Source organism: Pithys albifrons, chromosome 1, assembly GCF_047495875.1.
Source record: "Pithys albifrons albifrons isolate INPA30051 chromosome 1, PitAlb_v1, whole genome shotgun sequence".
Classification (NCBI taxonomy): Eukaryota; Metazoa; Chordata; class Aves; order Passeriformes; family Thamnophilidae; genus Pithys; species Pithys albifrons.
This window is the reverse complement of record NC_092458.1, coordinates 20,939,326-20,960,845: the sequence shown is the minus strand read 5'-3', so window position 1 is coordinate 20,960,845 and position 21,520 is coordinate 20,939,326. Positions and strand designations below refer to the sequence as shown.

At 37.5% G+C, this 21,520-nt stretch overlaps 1 protein-coding gene across 1 annotated transcript in view; it reads right to left on the bottom strand.

Annotated features, from left to right (window-relative positions):
- UXS1 (UDP-glucuronate decarboxylase 1) overlaps nt 1–21,520 on the bottom strand; it is a 54,326-nt gene that overhangs the window by 7,431 nt on the left and 25,375 nt on the right. The window contains exons 7-10 of the mRNA XM_071576055.1: nt 14,930–15,034; nt 13,559–13,618; nt 11,091–11,212; nt 3,473–3,592 (exon numbers count right to left, since the gene is read on the bottom strand). Of these exons, the coding sequence (XP_071432156.1) occupies nt 3,473–3,592; nt 11,091–11,212; nt 13,559–13,618; nt 14,930–15,034 (407 nt within the window). The remainder of the gene's footprint in view (nt 1–3,472; nt 3,593–11,090; nt 11,213–13,558; nt 13,619–14,929; nt 15,035–21,520) is intronic.

Sequence of the window (21,520 nt, the reverse complement as noted above, 5' to 3'; positions counted from 1 at the left end):
TCTGTCTCCAGCAAACATATCCTTAGGCGTTTTGTTAACCAGAACTCTGCATGAAGGAAACATTCTCAGGGGTGTAGGACAGTGATGCTTTGTCCTCTCCTGGAGCACTGAAAGAGGGTGCAGCATGCACTCAGCCAGAAAAGAACATCAAATATTTAAAGCAACTTTCACACTACTAAGATGTGGTTATGAGCAATTTTGATTCACTCATTAACAACAGCCAGCTTCAAAGAAACCACTAAATGTCAGTGGTCTTTTAAAAAATGTCAAAAGAAACAGTACTGTATTTAAAGTAATCAGGACAAAAAAGTCATGTGGCTCTAAAAAGAATAACTTCAGGATGATATGACTCTCAAAGTCACCTGCACAGTTTCGTATCAAAACCTTAAGAATGTTATGTTCTGGCACTTTGGAGCAAGTTGTTCAAGTTCAAACGGACATTAAAGTACACTTAAAGTGTACAGAAGGGTATTTGATACCATTATTTTTTTCCATAGTTTAACTGTGTGTAGGACTAAAGTCTCTAGAACATGAATACTGAAATTCTGAAAGCTATCAGTAGGCACATTTAAGTGGTGAAAACATTTCAGTTTAACTAGGGAGGCACACATCCCACCAGCAACCTGCTACAACACAAAGGCTTTTTGGAAAGACAGAGTAGAAAGCATGCTTGTTTTCCTAGAGGACAGAAAGGACAGTACAAATGGTACACAGGCCATCATCTGTCATTTGGTAAGCCTTGTGCTCTCCAAGGCTGACTTAGAGCCAGAAGGAATTCCCATTTCAGTAAGCAATGGGTAAGATCAGGAGTCTAAGAGTACTCAATAAATGCTTCTGAGAGGAAAGCACCAACAGAGTCAACTAAATAGTACGATGGCTTCCCAAACAAACAGGAAGCAGATTTTATGTATTTATATAGAGCTTCCTGCTTCTTTACTTTTAGGTCATGGGCTAAGTTTTACAGAACAAAGTGATTTGCATGTGTATGTATGGCCAGACTTCATGAACGAAGACTTAGGAAGGGCTCTCCCCACAAAGTGATTTAAGAACTAAGTAATTTGTGCATCATTTCTGTGGCTATCTTCTCCACCTACAGGCAGTGGCTGGAAAATACAATATAGTTTCCACCTTCCAATCAGGTGGAACAGTGCCTCCCTTAATACCTCTTAATTTCTCTTAATAAAACCTTCCTTTACAATAATATAAAGCAACAATTACCATGTTTGCACAGGCTATAACTTCTACAAATTAATGATTTTGTTCTCTCAAGAGATTATTTACTCCATTTGAACAACTACTTTGAACTAAGAGAACTAATTCAGCTTCTAAAGAGGTCAACATACTTGTTATTCCTTTCAGCCAAATTCTGTGATGATACAAGGGCCAATTTTTTTTTAGGTCTCAGCCAGTACTTATTGCTTATAATTCATTTTATCTGACCTGGTCAGCTAAACAACTCTCTCCTTAGTTTTTTTCTTATACTCATTTTCAACATCAGCTACTTACTCCCTACACAACAGTGATCTTGAACAAATATTCTGTTTTAACCTCTATTACAGTTACACTCTTGCTAAAGTTTACACAGTATTGCAGCTATAAAAATAAAATAAAGCTTTCAGTATTCCTTCCCACAGAAAAGCACTGACTCCAGACTTCTCTTACTGATGCTCTGAAATATCCCATGGATTATATGTCCTAAAGTAAGAGAACTGCTTCGTATTTAGCAAGGCTTCACAAAACTTCCAGTTAGTATTCTCACTCTGTTCTAACCGAAATGACAGTACTACTGCTAATAAAGGTTGAGAAACTATACATGAATTATAAAAAAACATTTAACAGGCCAAATATGGCAATAGCTCACTTACATTCACTGTGAACCAAACCTAAAAAATCAAAGTGCCTTTTAACCCTCTGTAAGCCAGGTAGATTTTCTAAACAGCATTTAGAGGTTCTGACTTCGATGCCCAAGGATCCCATCCTGGGAACATAGGACACTGACTAGTCAGCATATGGTTACACTTATATTTTGATACAATTAAGCCCTACGAGGACAGAAAGTGTCAAAACAGGAAGCTACATCCTCTAGTCTGCTTCTATTTGTTTAGTGTCTTGCAACAAGAAGGCTTGGGGAGACATCTGGGTGAGAAAATGAAACTCTTTTTGAAGGAATTTAAATGCCCTTTTTTTCATGTTTTGAAAGGGAAAGATCACAGAACCCATATGGTTGTGCAATTAGCCTATGCATTGCTGAAGAGACTCCTATCAGGGACTAGGCAAGCTGGGCTCACTGGTATGGTCAGCTACCAAAACTAAACTCTGACATTTGAAGTTTTAATGCTGACTTGTATGACAGACTAAATGTCACATGCCCTAGTGAAATACTGGCCATTAAGTTACAGTCAGCATCACACAATTGCTCCCATGTACCAAGCACTGACAGTGCTTTCTACAACACTCGTAAATCTCTGCAGGAAAAGCAAATCTTTAGAAGCGGTGAACACAGTATTACTACATGTTTGTTATTCTGAAATAACCACAAGCCTAAACCAGAAATTTAGCAATGCCTAGGAACAGCAAATTCATCACCGATGACACTAAAAATAGTATCAAATTGCCTATGCTATCAATCACTGATAAACAGTAAGCAAATAAGCAAATGTTGACCTGTAGAGAACACCAATCTTTCCAGAATTATCAGTGTACGTAAGTCAGGTGATGTGCATTGCTTTGCAGAACATACACAGTTTGAACTTCTTAAATTTTCTTTTTCTGTAGAGTTCTTAGATTTCACTCTGTCAGTAAGGCACTATCTACTATCCAAGTTTTTCAGGTGGTAGCCATATTTTGGCAAATTATTTGAAAAAGATTAAAGTTAGGGGAGATCTTTCACATGACACCAAGCTTCATGTTGCTTGGGCATGACTATTCCTTTGTCTATATTCTTCAATGCTCTGTCCAGTTTCAGATTTTGCTCTACAAGAATTACAGGAGTGGGAGTTGCCACAAAACTTTCATCCCTTTTCTTCTTGGATTGTCTGCTCCTTCTTAGAGAAATTGCTGACTGAACTCTGGATCTCCAAGCTTGCAAAAAGACATTTAGATGCCTAACTTCCAGAAAGGTTTTAGAGTAAGATCCTCTATAGGAATAAGTACCAAAGCATGACTCTGCAAGGCTTGTGACACCATGTCCCCATACAAGAGCTGGGAAACGGACAAATACTCAAGTTCAAGATACAAAAATGCTTGCACAGAGTGCACCTAGTAGTCTTACTTCTTTCTGGGAAAAGAACATCAACACCATCAACAAAGCACATTGTCAGATATGTAATTCTATATATTTGGTATACAGAAATACTAAATTTTGGAGTGGAGGCAACATCAGTATTTTCTAAAATCTATCCTCATTCGCAGCACATGAGGACAGGATATAAAGATGAATAGTTCTTCATCTCACCAAGAGGTCATTACTTACTGTTAGTGGTTCTCCTTGGAGAGCTTGTAGAATAAAATTACTGACAACTCTTCCATCATTCATATGCATTCGAGGACCAAAGGTATTGAATATTCTGGCAACCCTCACTTCAACTCCTTCCTGTAGGCAAAGAAAAGAGTTGTTACTTCCTTAATTGAAGAGTCTTTCTCCCTAAAAGTCCAAATTAACCCTCTCCTGTCCAAAAGAATCCCTCTTTCAGCTTTAACATTTACAGTTTTCTAATCACGAAACTCTACTAACCTCAACCCTGTTGAAAAAATGTAGTGCATAGCAAGGTAATTTATACTAGTTCTCAGTATTTGTAATGCAAATCTAAATCAGTGCTAGAACAGCTCATGATTTTAGCACGCACATTTTCTTCCAAGGAGAACTTGAAGATTTTTCAATAATACCTTCCAATAGCAACTTAGTTCACCAGGGACTTATCTACCCTTTTTGCACATAAGTGAAGTCTCACCAACACCAGATATAGTATCAAGGCAGCATTTCCATAGATTAGGAAAGCTGAACATGTCAGATAAACATCTTTAAGAATGCCATAAAGTAAATGGCTTTGTAACCAGACACAATGTTTCTTAACATCCTTCTTATTAGGCCATGTGAATGCAAGCATTACAATCCAAGTCTCAATGGCTTATTTTTTTCCAAGATACATTTCTATCATTTCCCAAAGTCCTTTCTACATAATATTTTGCAAATCTTCAAAGCAAAATGCAAGAAATACGGGAAATGGAAACTTTCTGGACAAAGCATTTTAACACCAAGAGACTACGGGTTGAGGTAATTTCTCTCTAGATGTTTTATGTTTATTGACACTTATTCATTTGGACAAGCCACAGTGCATGATAAAAGCCTACAAGAAGAATGCTTGTGAGCTAAAACATGGACTTGGCTACTGTCCTGTTCAGACCAACATGATATGTTGTAAACAAACAGATGCTACCATCTGAGAGTGACAGTCACATGGCAGGGAGGAAGGTGTCAACTTCAGCGTGGGCCTGTGCATCCCCCTCCCAGGAAAAGATATCCCTGTATCAGTCACAGGAAATAATTTTTGTCTGAAGCGAATTTTGTGCTGCTGATGCAACTGAAGTCACAAGCAGAATGTTCTGGAGTTCCAAACATTCAGTTACTCTTTCAGAGGACACATAGAACACCTTGTATTTTCAATGCCTTTTACTAAGGTTTAGACAAACACTTGCTGTTTTCTTGGGAAGGAATGTGTATGGAACAAGTGTATTGTTGGTACATCTACGGCTGAAGGCTGCAGCTCACATACACTTCATCTGGAGAGACCTGGAAACACATTTTTCTAGGAAATAAATGTATCTTCATGTACAAGTGACACTTGGAGACCCAAGAAAGATCACATTTTCCTTCAAGTGATTCAGTAACAAATGAATCCTAAAATACACCTTGTGAAAATAACAGCATCAGCTTTTTACAGGTGAGAGTGAGAGGCAAAAAAGCATATTTAATACTTTAGTTATTATTTGGTGTTGAGAAATTGGAAATACCAAGTAGTACAGCCAAAGCTCAACACCTCCCAGTATCATGAAGGCCGAAGAACATTCAGTTCTGTTTAAAAGCAGGTAGTTTCATTTGTCATAATCAAGTGTTGTTTATATGTGCAGCTAAATTGTAAACTAACAGTAACCAGGGAGATAATTGTGCTACGTGAAAAGCTGCAGTCTTTGCCACACAGTAAGCTTGTATCCCCAAGAGAGTCAAAATAATAACCTCATAACATTAACTTGGCCCTGTTGAAACCCTGGCAAGAGCAGAAGTCCTTGTCCAAGCAAAATGCACCATTTGGGAACATACTTTTTATTTCCTGTAAGCTAAGAAAGTACAGCAGTGTAACACTTCAAACACACACTTCCAGCAGCATATTACAAAGCCATTCCCAAAACCTTCACTGGATCTGGAAAAACATACTGTGATAGAGTTGCTCCTTCTTTTGTTTTGCCCAGCACTCTATCCTAAATAAGACACTGACTCCTTCAGGGAGAGATTATATTTCATGTGGGCTTTCCAGATATTGCTATTAATAACAGATATAGAAAATAAGACACTTGGAAACTAGTATTCAAGAAAAAAACAACTCATTAAACAATGCTGATCAAAAAACCTCTCCTGTACTGCACAAGGTACAGCAGCAGCCTTATTTTTCAGTATTGGCTGGAAACTAGCAAAGGATTTAGAAAAACAACACATTCTCTACAGGCACTTACTCATCGTCACAACTAATGCATTATTTCTTCTCCCTTCTATTTATTCTCCTCACTCCTCTGTAATGTTATGCTTTAAAATGAGCAACTTTTTATTTATAGTGTCAGCTAGCAAAGCTTTTCTCTGCAGCCTACTGTTTTGAAAAATCTATTTTTTATGCAGCTGAAGTTCCATTTATGCCTTTAAAATGGGGATCTATCTTCTCAAAAGAAATTCTTCCACAGACAAGATTTTTGGGCCAGTACCTTAAAAATTGTTTCATTTAGACATTTCATGAACATCTCCTTTCAAAGTGATGCTTTTTGTATGTTATATAACTCTACTTCTTTTCACATTAATTGCCTGTGAGTACTTATAGTACACTCTTACCTATGTCCTGTTACTCTGAATATTAACAACATGTAATGACTACCTCCACCATATTCCCACTAGCAAAGTCAATCACTTCCCCAGATTTGTGGCAGTAAGTCATGCACAATATTTTTCATTACATCCTAGAGAAAGGAGAAAAATTTCTTTGGCTCACATTTATACTGATAAACAAAAGAGAGTTTGAGATTTACCCCTAATGCTGAGATAAAATGTGATCAACTGGCTTTTGTCGTCAAGGTCTAAGACGATACCTTCCTATAGCAAATTGATCAAAAAGAAAGTTCCTTGAACAATCAAATACAGCCTGGGAGCAAGATAATAAAACACAGCACTGTGGGCTAGCAAAACACACCAACTCAGTTTATTATTTAACAGTATGAATTTGTTCACAGAGACTGTGTCTGTACAGATGGAGAGGGAAGGCAGTAAAGATGCAGGAAAGATTGTTATGGTTTCTGGACATACCTTCTCTGAATAAATACTCAAGACTATTTTATAGCTGTCAGTCAAAACACAGCATTAGTTATCCAGTCTTCTCTTCAAAACAAAGCTGTCCATGGCTTTCAGCATGAGTCTTTGCCACTTACTTCTAGAGATCCCAACTCCAGAACATATCAAGGATGCTATGATAACATCTTAACTTAAAAAGACATATTTCAATTTGATAAGCCTTTTATGAAAAGGTAGCTTCTTGTGTTGACTGTCTTAGAAAATAGAGCAATTCAAAACATAATGGGCTGATTCCAATGGGATGAAGTTCAATAAGGCCAAGTGCCGGGTCCTGCACTTTGGCCACAACAACCCCCTGCAGCGCTACAGGCTGGGCACAGAGTGGCTGCAGAGCAGCCAGGCAGAAAGGGACCTTGGAGTACTAATCGACAGGAAGCTCAACATGAGCCAACAGTGTGGCCAGGTGGCCAAGAAGGCCAATGGGATCCTGTCCTGTATCAAAAATAGCGTGGCCAGCAGGACCAGGGAAGTGATCCTTCCCCTGTACTCTGCGTTGGTGAGGCCACACCTTGAGTACTGTGTTCAGTTCTGGGCCCCTCAGTTCAGAAAGGATATTGAGGTGCTGGAGCGAGTCCAGAGAAGAGCAACAAGGCTGGTGAAGGGACTGGAGCACAAGCCCTATGGGGAGAGGCTGAGGGAGCTGGGGTTGTTTAGCCTGGAGAAGAGGAGACTCAGAGGTGACCTCATCACTGTCTATAACTACCTGAAGGGAAGTTACAGCCAGGTGAGGGCTGGTCTCTTCTCCCAGGCACTCAGCAATAGGACAAGGGGGCACGGGCTTAAGCTCTGCCAGGGGAAATTTAAGTTGGATATTAGAAAAAAATTCTTTCCAGAGAGAGTAATCAGGCATTGGAATGGGCTGCCCAGAGAAGTGGTGGATTCACCATCCCTAGAGATTTTTAAACGCAGATTGGACAAGGCGCTGAGTGCCATGATCTAGTAAATGGACTAGAGTAGGACCAAGGGTTGGACTCAATGATCTTGGAGGTCTTTTCCAACCCAATCGATTCTATGATTCTATGATTCTATAACTCAAATGGCACAAGTTTCTTTTAACTGAAAGGGCTGGAACATGTATGTGGGGGCTGTAATTCATAAGGGTATCAGGCAAACTCCTATTAATAACAGTGTTTCCTTCTTTGCAAGGACAGTGGATCTATCTGAAGCAAGTATGAGTTAGACCTCTCTGCATACAGAATCAAGAAAAGAAAAGCTAGAAATGTCTGGTCTCCAGCAGACAACTGGAATTAAAAAACCTGCCGAACGAAGTCCAGACAGTTGCAAGGCTATCACTGTGACCTGATACAAACTGTTATCAATGTTTCAGCTAAAATCACTAAGATAGTTGCCTGCATGCCTTGCTCTAGTAGTCACTTTCTTCCTGACTCATATTCTTTCCCATGATCTTTTCATAGATCATTAGCTCTCAAAATTGTTCCCAAACCCCTGAGCAGAATTACTAGCACAGTGTTCATTGTATCCATCTGTGACATGTTTAAGCTACAATGCTCTACAATAAGGCTTGGGCCAAAGAATTTTATATATATGTACTCTCAATTGTATAAGCCAAATTACACTAGTTTTTGGTTACAAACAGCTTTTTAGAATTGGTTTGCACAAATAGTGATGCTGAGATCTGAATTTCATAAACAGTAAAGCTCCTAAACAATCGAGGAAGGACTGCCTCCATCCTCTGACTCTATACGTTTGGCATAATGCAGGTTCCTGAACATTCAGCACTACAGGTGGGGTCAGTACTCCAGGTAGGGGCAATATATATCTATATCCAGGAAGACCTTAGTTGCATTCATAAAATGCTAAATATTTTGACAAATGGTGGTTTACTTTATCTAGTAAAACAGAAGTTCTGTGGAGGAGAAAAATTACTAGCTGTGCAATCATCTCACTCCCATACCCAGTCACACACACCTATATACAAAGTTTACACAGAAAAAGCACTTCAGAAGGATTGTGAAGAATCAGCAGAATAGTAACAAAGTTAAGAGTGCAGAATGGAAAAAGCAAATAGACTGAGAAGCTAGTTTTTATAACAGAGTTCCAAAACTATGCCTTGCATCTGGTTAAGGCAGTGCAGTGAACTGAACAAGGCTGTCCAGGAGGGAGCACTAGAAAGCACTGAAAAAGTTAAAGAGAAAGAAATTCTGAAGGAGTCTGAATTGGAGGATGTAAGTCAGTTTCCAGAGGAACAGGGCAAGGAATTAAAGCTTCTTGTGGCTTGAGAAAAGTTCCAGAAGCAAGCACTTCCACTCACACAAAGCAGCAAGGCTGACCTACACTTCCACACGAATTTATAAAGGAAGAAGTGCTCCCAGAAGCCTGCAGCAAAGACCCTCTTAAACCACATGCTCAAGTGCCTCACAATGGATGAGATAGACTGGTGCATGTGCTTTGAATTTGTGAGCACTGCATTTTTGAAGCAAATATTTCAATCCTCACCTCTCTTTTCAAGCAGATACTTACATTTTAGTGAATGCTACTACTACCCTTCGACGCTTTGCTAAACACATCCTTTTGAGTTTATTTAAAGACAGCAGTTGTAAACAGGAGATAAAGTCAAGAAATGCTTAATTCATAGTGAACAAAACAACGTTGACTCTTGGTCAGAACAGACTACTGAGGAACCCTGACAACAGCAAATCTTTGGGTAGATTCAAGAACTGCTCTGATTCAAACAGGCTGGAAGTATAAGGTGGAAGTTTAGTTTTACTTTTTATTGTTTTGCAAACACTTAGGTATTTAAGGTACCTAGCAATGTGTATAATGACAGAAATCTTTGGAAGAAAGGACAAAAAATGCAAAATAAGTTTGCCCATTTCTTCTTTTTATTGAAGCTGAGAAGATTTTGGAAATATTTTACCTTGAAATCCTGCAAATCCTACTGTTTTGGGCTAAGTCACTCCTACTGAAAATCCTCTTAAAAGTACAATACTTAATTTCATAAAGGAAATCAGACCTTCCCACTAACAAAAGATAATGTTTCCTCCACTAATAATAGTGTATCATCTAAACATTAACCCCCTCCACCAGCTCAACAGTGTTTCAGAACACATCTGAATATGGGACAAGCTTGGGCAGACTTCACTAACCCATGATAAAGTACAAGAAATATTTCACAGAGCTGCCTCTAGGACAGAGAGTTCATTTGCATCATGAGTTTTTACTTAATGTATGTGGGCACTGCAGTTCCACCTTACAAACCTTTACTATCTGTTGTAAATCCTTCATAAAATTTATGAAATGCAATCATGACTCATCCAGTGGTTTTAAGATACAGCTCATGATTTTCAAAATTACCTACAGCCTTGCCCAGAACAGTGCAGTGTGTATCACAAACCTGCAAAAAATTCAATACCCTACAGCACAAAAACTTCTCATAAAAACTGCAATCTTCAACTGCAAATGGATTTCCAGACTGACAAGGAATATTCTGCTACAGTAAAATATCAAAGACGTCATCCTGTACAAGATCAGTACCACCATGATGGAGCTGAAATGATTTAAAAGAGAACAAAGGAGACAGGAATCTCTGCCTTCTCTGTCTGGCAGAAGAGATAAGACAAAATTACTACAACATCTGTACTAAAATACCATCTCTAAAGTCTTATCACTTCAGTTTGATTCTGCTTTCAAGGTTTTTAAAAGCTCTTAGTATTTTATCCTTTAAACATTTAAAATTCTACAGAAAATACTATGTTTGATTTAAATCTTTGTATATTAAGGCTGCAAATCAACAAGAAATACTGACGATTTTCTTTAGTGTGCCCCATTTTCTACTTGAACAGTTTCCTGCAGATTTGGTGAACCACAATCAAACAGGATTCATATATAGGTAAAGAGTCAGTGCTGTGTTAGTTAATTATGAGTTTCTACTTGTTGATTATGAAACCCAGGGAAACTGGCATGTATCATTTCACTTTTATCCTCATGTTACTGTATTTGAAAAAGTGCATCACGTAGCTAAGCATCATATCTTTCATTAAGGTCTGTGTTTGTACCTACATAATTTTAAGGATAAAATGTTTAAAATACCATGCTTCTATGTAAGTACTCATTAAAGAACTTCCTCATTTTTACCTCTATATTCTGATTTTGATTATGCTCATTGAACATTCCACATTTATCAGTAATGGCCCTATTCAGTCCCATTCACTTCTCAGCACAGTAAGGTCACCTCAGTTTAATCTGTCTAAAAACTATTTACGATTATGAAAGACACATTATACCTATTAAGAAGACTTAAAGCACATTTTCTTCAGGAACACTGCTCATCTGAAAACACACAACAGATGGGAGCAATAAAACCTTCTCATTAAAGAAAACAGATTCTGCAACTATAGTATGTGTTCCTACTCAAGAAATTCTTTTTTGCCTGCCTACCTCTAAATAGACATACTCCAGTCTTGCCATACGTTGGACTTCACTGATTACAAAAACCCCACTGAATCTGAGAAAAGTGTAATACCTGCTTCATGTATGCATAGCACATGGTCTCTGCAACCCGCTTTCCTTCATCATAGCAGGCTCTTGGACCTATTGGATTCACATGGCCCCAGTAATCCTCGTTTTGAGGGTGGACTTCAGGATCTATGGGGAAAAAAACATCACCTTAAATGATGATTATCAAAAGGTGACTATACATAATGAAACTTTCAGTATATCCCTCGTGTTATACAATTCAATAGCTTCTCTCTGAACTATGTATTTAAAAAGTCTTACATTTCAACAAAATTCCTTAAAAGTGCATTCACTGCAACCATGAAAATGACAGTAATAGAAGATGCCAGACTAGTAAAGTAACTGAATACAAGCAAACAACAGCCATTAACTGCTTTCCCTACAAGAGTGTGTGACCAGCAGGTCAAATTCAACTCTCCTCTGCAAAGACAGACACCCTCAAGGGCACAATTATGACTCTTACCTAATGTACTTCAGAGGAAACATTATAGGTTATACAGGCAGCACTTTTTACTGTATTTAGAAAAAAAAAGCGTATTCAAGTTTCATAAAATAAGAAACAAGGAAAGAGAAATGGACAAAATGTAGAAGTACTGCATTTCTTAAAGAGATACTACCATGTACTTGTTCTTTCTATTTTACCCTAAGCATTTTTCTAGCTATCACTGGGCACAATCAGCTTAGACAATTCTTTCGTTTGATCCAGTACAGAAGTTCTTGATTAAAAAAACCAACCAAACAACAATCTTCTAGGAACCTTGATGGTGTGAGCTTTACATGATTGAAAAAATACAAACATTTTGTTAAACTTCCCCCCTTTGCTGTGTGACTGTATAATTTTTACTGGATTTGAAGTTTTCATATATTACTACACAACTTCCAAGTATTGTAGGCTAATTTTTGAAACAACCTTGACAGTCAGCTCTGATCAAATCTTCCTGTTTTTATGCTGCTCAGACATGATTACAGACGAATTCCTGCCATACAGAAGCCACGCTAAACCAACACTAAATGCACAGAGGTTTCATGTGATTGTAAAAGGCTGTAGCAATATTAAAAGGGCCTCAAAAGATGCTGTGATCTGGAGGGTTGCTCTAGTTTCCATCTCCTTTCTGACAGAGGCAGCCCTACAAAGCACTTGGAAACTCTCTCTATAACACTCCTTTGAGAAATCCTGGTTGGAAACTGCTAACAGGTATCTTCTGACTTTATTTTTTGCCCTCTATTTTTCAGCACAATTACTTTGCCTGTTTAGTCAGACTATAATCTGAGTAGACTCTCCCTGCTACATCAGATGTACTGAAATGACAAAGTCCAAAATGGGGGTTTTGTTTTCCACTTCAGCAGGCAGATTGCAGCAAAGGAATGAGGGTCCAAAACATGGTCAGCTTTTTTTTTGCCTGCTGGTCACTGGTTCCAGAAGGCAGTTTGCTCAATTACAAAAGCATCCTTGAGGCTACCATTTTTCACTGCAGAGCCTGACCATGGATAAGCAAAGACATGGGAGGCAGTAGGAATGCTGCACATGCTCAAACCACTTGTCTGGCCAGTCATTTTAGTGATCTCATGCTTGGGCATTTGCTTTGAATCTTCTTGACTGAAGCTGTTCCACCAAAAGTGTATGCCTGGAGGTGTGTTCCTTGTCCTTCCTCATTTTTTGCTCACAAAGCTTTGTATCCTGTAGTACCATTTTTCTGTTTGCTTGTTGGTTCTTTACAGCCTAGACTCTCAAATCTACTCAGGTTGAGCAGGTAACTGTGCCCATGTATCTCCACTAATATTGCAAACATTGCTCTTACCAATTAGGGAAGAGTTCACAATAGCAGGAAGTTTCTCTAGTAGGTACACAGTCTGTTATACACTCCAAGGAAGTAAAGACTCTCACTGCATCCAGCCAACATTCTATCTATCACTCTCTCACTATTTCACTTCTAACGTCAAAAGGAAGATGGAGAGAGATGGCACTGTTACTGAACATTCCATTTTAAGAAACACCACAAGAACCTGAACTAGCAACCACTATTTTCTTAGCTTAGAGGTTACATTCTTGTCTCTTACACAACAGGGCAATTGCTAAATCTTAACAATACAATTCATAAGTTGATTGGGAAAAGATATACATATTTACTACTGAAATGACCTTTCTTCTCAGGTTTTCATTACGGAATCTGGATTTTAATTAGAGTCCAACGTACAATTTCCCCACAAGCCCTTTGGAAAAAGGGATGTAAACCAGAACATGGGAAAGGTACAGATGACACTCCAAGACTCCTGCCACCACTCTTGACTAGAGATGTAAAACAAGTACTGCAAATATCCATCCTACATTTTGAAGTGTGAGAAGCACATCTGATAAAAGGGAGAGCTAAAACAGTGATGAAAATCTACCATTCTGACATCTGACTAAATATTTGTAAATACCCTTATACACAGTCATATCTAAAAAGCTCTAAAATGTTGTTTTATCCTTCTTACCTCCATATACCTCTGATGTAGAGGCCAGCAGCAGCCGTGCTCCAACACGTTTTGCTAGCCCTAAATTTTGGGCAATGGGGAAACAACACAATTAGAGAAAAGGCAAGAATCTTTCAGTCATGTCAGCTGCTTCAGTGTAATCCTGTTTTACATGTTTTTAAGGAGAATTTGATTTCTTTCACTAGACAGATCTAGCTGTAAATCACATCCATAGCTCCCACTCACAAACTAGAAAACTTAAGAAACAGCAGAGCAGCACCCACATGTGATGTGTTTGCTTCTGGGACTAAAAGATGCAATGAATCAAGACCCAAGAATTTAATATATTACAACCTAAATAAAGGCCAAGGAAGTATAAGCCATTTCATTTAGAAAATTAGGATCTTGAAATAACACACTGTATTGTGATTAGCAAATCTTTCTTTACATAGTTTAAAGATAAGCTATGTAAAAAAACTCACACAGAATAACATGTTATATGACAAAAATCAGTAATTTCCTCTTTATTATGCCCCTTTAAACTGTCCTACCCATCACTTGAGATTATCCTGAAATCCATTTCAATGACTTTCTGGTCTCCAAGTTGGCATGGCAAATCAAAGAAATCTCTCACCTATGCAATTCCAGTACCTCAATAGCTTCTAAATCACTTAATTCTCCAAATTGTACTTTCAGAGTATCACTCAAATGAGAAACTCAGATGAGCTAATGCCCAGAAGTTTTTTTTGACTTATCTCTAAGGATCACTGACACACAGATCAACCTGTAACATGTATCAAATGCATCAAAGATGGGAGGAATAGTAATAAAGGCTTGAGGTTTACTTTTCAGAGGCCCATTTCCAGTATAAAAACTAACAGACAAAGCTGAAAACATTGCCTTGTAGTTATCTAGCATGAAGCCAGACATTAAACATTCTTTCAGAATTTGCCAGCCAAGGCATGCACAAGAGGGTGCAGTTCCACCTAGTTCAAGGTTTGCTGCGGTGGAAAGGACCAGACACACGTGGCAATCGTGGAAATGTTCCAGTCATCACAGTGAAAACTGCAGTCATGGACAAAACTTTGCAATAAAATCCCATGCTCATAATTGTTCCTTTTATAATTGCTGCACACTCAGTAGGCAAGTTATGGGCATGAAGTTCTTGTGCTTTAACAGCCATGTCAGTGCTCATTTGCAGATATATTGAAAGGGAAAGGACAAAAATCTTCAAAGGTATTTTTAACCACCTTAAACTTTATTTTTCTTAAAGAAACAACTTTTTAGAATTTTTAAAATGCACGACTCATCTGCTCCATCCTTCCCTCTCCCCAGCAACTCTGTTCCTGTTATATTAAGTTTAACCAAGTTAAGAAAAAAAATTCCACTTACCCAGCATGTTTAATGTCCCAATAGTGTTGGTCTTTAATGTTTTTATAGGATTATACATGTAATTTGGAGGAGAAGCAGGAGAGGCTAGATGATAGATCTGGTCCACTAGAGAAAAATGGAGGGGGTAGCATTATTATTTTCCCATTAACATACTAAATGAGAAAGCATTAGAGTCAAGAAACAAATACTCCTCTGTGCATTTCCTAGCACTGGAACTCAGCACTTCCTGTACTGCTACCTACAGATGATGTGTATGCAAACCTATGACTTTTTAGTAAAAAAACCCTTAAAGCATAACATATATATATATCAACACTGTTGACAAGATACAGATGCCTGTGTTGGTGTTCACCTTTTTCACTGGTAAAAACTTTAGTTATGAGGACATCAGAAATGTTTAGAAGTTGAAAAAGTATTCACAATAAACAACCTGTTATGCTGAAGTTTGTAAGTGATTACAAGCTTCAGAGTATTTTTCTGAAATGGAACCTGAAGCAAAAATGGTAGAAATATTTTTTAATACTAGGAGGAATCATTTGGCAAAATAAATACTGTATTTTTATTTCTAAACCAACCACTTGTCAATGTAACATTAATGGACTCTGTATCATATTTACATATTAAATATACATGGCAAGATACAGGCACACAACATTTACACTTTTTTCCCTATCTGTTATCTTTGTTCTATGCTACACTTTGAATAATACAGAATTTTAACTTTAGTTAAAAAAACAAGCACACAAATCAAAACCCAATAGAGATTTAGGCCCTCATTGTTATGAAATATAATTAACCAATGCACTGGTCATAATTCATTGCCTGAGGTAAGAATACAAAGGTTAGAGACACTACATAGAAACAAGGATTTATTTTTTTAGTTAAACTATAAAAACAAAGTAATGAAAACTGGACTAATTTTTACAGGCAGCATCTGATATTCAAAAGCTCAACCTGCAAGCCTTTCGTAACATGACTCCTGTAAATACATAAATGTCTTTCTGTCCTCTATGTAACATAAATCACAGCCAGACAGAACTAAGTAAAAAAATCCCTGTGGGCAACTGAATACAAAAAACTCTCTAAAAATGTAAGATCAAATGAGAGACAGTGACCTTTAAGAAAGAACAAATTCCCTCCACCAAGATCATCCAAGAAAAGCAATGAAAAGGTGATGCACAAACTAGAATGGCAGGACAAAAGGAAGGAAAAATAATTCCTTCATTGTATTTCAAAAGAAAAGGTACTGTTTGTTTTTCTGGTTTTTTAAAGAAGACTCAGCAGTGAAACCTGAAAGAATCTGGAAAAGTCAAGGCGAGCTGTTATTCTAATGGAAGAGAATATTGTGTGGCATAAGGCTGTCTTGCCCTAGAACAGAACCCTAGTGGACAAACAAATGCTTTCCTTTTAACTATTTCCTTAAGTGTTTTATTATTAACAAGCAGCAGCAAATCACAGCATTACAAAATAAAGCTGAATCTTGACCATTTCTCTCAGGCCTCTGTTGGATTTAACTTTCAGAATATCTCTGACACAATGACCATTTTTTCTCCAGTTTTAAATTAATTTTCCTACTAAAAACAGGGTAGAAGCATACTTGACTTGCAAATTAGTACTTTTTTTCTTTTTCTCCATTTAAATATAACTATAGCTGCTTTCACAGCATAGACTGTATATGAGTTACACCTTGTAGGAAAACGAAATAAAAATCACAGAATGGTTTGGGTTGAAAGAGATTTTAAACATCATGGGCAGGGACACCTTGCACTAGGCCAGGTTACTCAGACCTCCATCCAGCCTGGTCTTGAACATTTCCAGGGATGGGGCATCCACAACTTCCCTGTGCAACCTGTTCCAGTGACTCACCACCCTCACAATACAGAAATTCTTCCCTATCTCTAATTTAAACCTACCCTCTTTCAGTTTAAAGCCATTCCCACTTGTCTTATCACTGTATGAAAAAAAAATAAATACAAAGTTATCACCTGCTTTCAACTAGCTGTGAACACTGAAATGTTAGAGGAATGTGCTTCCTGTTGAAGACTTCCTTCCCGATTCTCAAATTTCGTTTGACAAAGCAAAACCACAATCCTTTGCTTCCTAACTTGCCTCTTACATATATATAACAAGAGCTGAGTAGTTAGACTAATGGCTTATATAAGTGGCTTGATTTATCCATGTGAAAGGCACTCATTACTTTTCAATAGCCTATTAAGGAATTAAAAAAAACCCTCAAAAGTAGTTAAAAGCCTTCGAAACACAGGCATCTCCACATTAAAACATAACATCATTTTTAAGATAACCATGTGTTCTGAGACGAACACTTAAAAATAATGGTAAAATTGGGATATTAAAATATTTAATCTACTTTCTTTCTGAATCTTTAATGAAGTGTGCTTGCAAATAAAGTCAAGTTTTTCTGGATTAACTGTTGTGTTTAAGTCTCCTGGGTAATCTCAGCTCCTGCCTCCTGTGTAACATAGCTGGGGTAGGTGCGTCCTGGCTCACCTGGACGAAGCATGTCAAAGTTTACCCCATTCTGCTGCCCTGCATCATTGCTGCAGCACAAGAAATCCAACAAAACAATTTATGATTAAATTTTATTCACTGCTTAAGCTTACAATGTCAACAGTGACCAAAATAAGGAGAAATTATTTCAAGTTAAGTCTCACCTCAGAAAACACTTAACCATCAGCATAAACACAGGATAAGCCAAGACAATCTGTATGACTATCACTGCAAGTTTTACTGTCTTGACAGAGTAATGATATCTGTTAGTATGCTCAAGCAAATGTCAAAAAATGTATCTATTTCTTAAATGTAGCTGTGCTGTCTTTGGTCCACAGCTTTTTATCTCTAGAGCAGAGATGAACAGCCGCCTAAAAGATGTCAAAACAGCCCAGAAAGCTGGAGATACAGCTTTGGCAGATGTGTAACACTGGTGAGGATTTATTCTCACACAAAACGATGCAGAGAAGTACAATTTCAGGTAGCAGATTCTCTGTTATTTGCTCTTGAATCAACAGGAAATAACATTTCCAACCATTATCAACTTTGGTGCAGCATCAAGAGAAAACTTAGCACACAAGGCTCCTGTAATAGCAACACAAATAGCATCCAAAGTTGGCCTGAGGCAGAAAGAGCTGGAGGAAGCAAGCCCCCAGCTCAAGCTTAATTCCAAGCCCTGCCTGCATTGCTAATGCAACTGAAATTTTAGGATTCTGTCTGTAATATGAAGCAAGTTAATTGTTCTGCGTGATGAAGCGTGATGTGGAATAATTACTCCTTGCTTTGGTGACTGTTGGAGTTGTAAGCTTAAGCAGTGAATAAAATTGTAAACAATTTTTGTGCTGGGGAAATAAAGTAAAAATGTAGCATGGGGTAAAGTTTACTTTTTCTGTTGAACTTTGGCACAGTACTGTCACAAAAATCAAAGAAAACAGGTGGCCTAGAAGTCAGCAAAAGGAATGCTGAGCAAAGCCACTGACTACTGTTTTCAGGCAGCAGGTAATTCAAGCAGTGGCTCAGGAAAATGAACAAAGCATTAGGTGAAGTCACCTGCAGCCAACTAAGAGCTGAACTCTGAGTTTCTATCTACATATTTCATCACAACCCTTTCTAAATCTAGTTTTCAACAAGCTGTGGTGGAATTTTTGCAACGTGGAAATGTCACTTCAAAAGCATCATGGTCTGTCAGAAATTTCCTGCCCAATCCCAGTCTTTCAAAGCAGTTTCAAATTTGTGAAAGGTGTGGCAAGATCAAAACAACAAAAAAATCCCAGAAGCAGCCAAAAAGAAATCCAAGGTCTTGATGTGTTTATATGAACTGTGAAATAGTTCACCTGAAGATATCTTTCAGATGAGGGGGCTTAAAGGGAATGTGCATCTACCGCCCCATAGAAGATTGTTTTAAGGCTTCCAAAGATTGCTGAGGAAGTAGGAAGAAGAAACACCAATACCTGTCTGATGTTTTCTTCCACATTTATTCAACTGCTGGAGCTCTTGTAGACAAGGTGTGTGTGTCTAATGACATTTGATAACCAGACCTCAAGACTGTGAATTAAGAGATAATGCTTGCTTTTTAAGAGTCAAGTTTGTAGAATGCCTGTCATCTTAAAACATCATTTTCAAAGTGGATTATATTTTTTGTGCATGAGTGTTTTGGAGGGTTTTGCTGGGTGTGTGGTTTGGTTTTCTGGGTTTGGGGTTTTTTTTTAGTTTTCTTTTTTGTTTGGTTAGATGTATTTTTCAGGGTGGAGATACGTGTGTGCTTTTGGGGTTGTTCTTTGGGGGTTGTGTGGTTTTGTTTAATTTTTTTGTTGTTTACACACAGACAACTATTTCACAGTAGAAATACAAACTTCAGTGGCTTAAAATTGTATCAGAAGAAAAACTTATCTTTTACTACAAACACACAGCCAACTGTAACACAAAGGTGGGTAGAAACGTGACAGAACTAATCATACAGTCACTATGTAAATCAAGTACCTTACTTATGACCTACATTTACTTAATCTACAATTTATTTTGGCATTTTTGTAATGCAATTCTATTACCCTAAAGTAAGGTAGATGACAGTAACACCAGATCAAAAATTCATTCTCATTTGTTCTACAAGTAACATCTGTATGTCTTTACACTACAGTTTGTAGGAACATGTGCCACAGTGCTCTCAAGTAACTACCTTAGGGAGATTGTAGTCTGAAAGAATACAAAGAATGAGGCAGAATATAAGTAAAGGCGCATTTCTGTATTTTTTTCTGATAATACAGAAAAGAGTAATAAGAGGGTTTTTTTCTTTATAGACCACTCTTCAGAAAAAAAATTGTCTTTCTGGATCAAAAAAGCCCATTTAATAGTCTATTAAACCTCTACATAAGGATGAGAATGAAATAAAACTATTTTCAAAACGCTTAAGTATTCTAAAAATGCAGAATTCAAAATAGAAAAAAAGAGTCAATGTAACTATTTTTATTTTTTTTTTAGTATTTTCCATCTTTCAAGATTCCTAAACTACTTTCATTCCATTAAAGAATTCAGGGCCCTTTAAATTCTGCTTGAAAAAGCCCAAGTAAAAGGTATGTTCTTGTGCATTTTCCACTGGCATGTCCAAATGCTAAAGCAAAGGAAATCCTAACAGAGGAGGAGAAAGATATTCAGCCCTACAGTAAACTATAGCTATCACAGGGCTAAGAAGTAACATGTGTGTTTAGGTTATTTTATTATTGTCTCTGCTAGATCAAGAGTCAAGAATGCTGAGTGCCACTTCATGTCATGGATCAAAGATAATGATGCAGCCCCGGCAGACTGTGTGTAGGCATCACTGTGAAGCTGAAAGCTATGCATCCTGAGACTAAATTCACTTTTCCCTATCAAAAGTAAAATCACTGTTCTTTCTAGACCAGAAATGAGGTATCTTTCAGAAATGAAGCACTGATTACTCTCTCTGGAATTCAACTGCCAAACCACCTTATATGACCTGGCTTAAACAGGACAGCAAATATACAGAAATTCTCTAGATACAAACCTACTTTTTATCATGACGACAGTCATTCCAACTTCTATTAACCAGTAAAAAGGAGAAAATGGGACTAAGAAGTATCTGATCTATATGCAAACTTCTTAATCTGTTACAAGAACTATCCCCCATTGCCTCAGTTGACTCTAAACTCTGCAATGAAATCAAATTTGATCATGTTCCTATACTAGCATATGAAAGTTAATTTTACTTTAATATTTAGCCAAGCCAGCTTCAGTTTACACTCTTGGAGGATGAGAAAACATCAATAAACTACACACTGAATAACATGTTATAATTTGTTGTCAGTACAAACTGGGGAATTGGTGTCTTAATTACACAGAACATGGGAAAGGTAACTGAAGGATATCAGAATTCCCATTCATTAGTGCCTAGTTAGTTGGGCAACAGTATTAGCAATAATGATAATTCTCTGGAAAGGTCTCAGGCACAATCAGTCAGAAACAAGGTAATGCAGGGGAAAGATTAGGAAAGCTGTCAAATTGAACTTGCTGAGGTGTAAGCTACCAGCACCTGGAGTCAATTAATAAAATCCTAGTCCCATTATCCTGTCTAGAAGCAGAAGTTTGAAGTAAAGTAACAGGCAATAACTGAATCAGTGCATTGTCAGAACAGAGCAAGAGCACATGTTTTTGCAAGACTGTTTCAGCAGTGTTGACAGAAATTCAGGACATGCAATAATACAAGAAATGCAATTGCTTGAGATTTTTTCTGTGAAATTCCATCCATCAGAATTCAGAAAGAATAAAAAAATACATCTCAGATTTATTTTTTTGTTCTAAAAAATTAAGAACTCTATTGCCACAGAGTGTTAAAGGAATGGAGCAAACTCACCAGAACAGTATAATCCAAGTAATGCTTTCATTGACTTGTTATATACTTAAACTCCCACAGAAGTCTATAAATCCAAGCATCTCACAAATAAAACTGATACCTCAATGCTATCTTACAATAACGGCATAGTAGTTTGAGGTTTATGGTAGTTTAGATGTTGAGCTACTACTTTGAAGCAAAATGTTTTTCTGTTTCTCTCCTTGTTTAGGGTTGGTGAG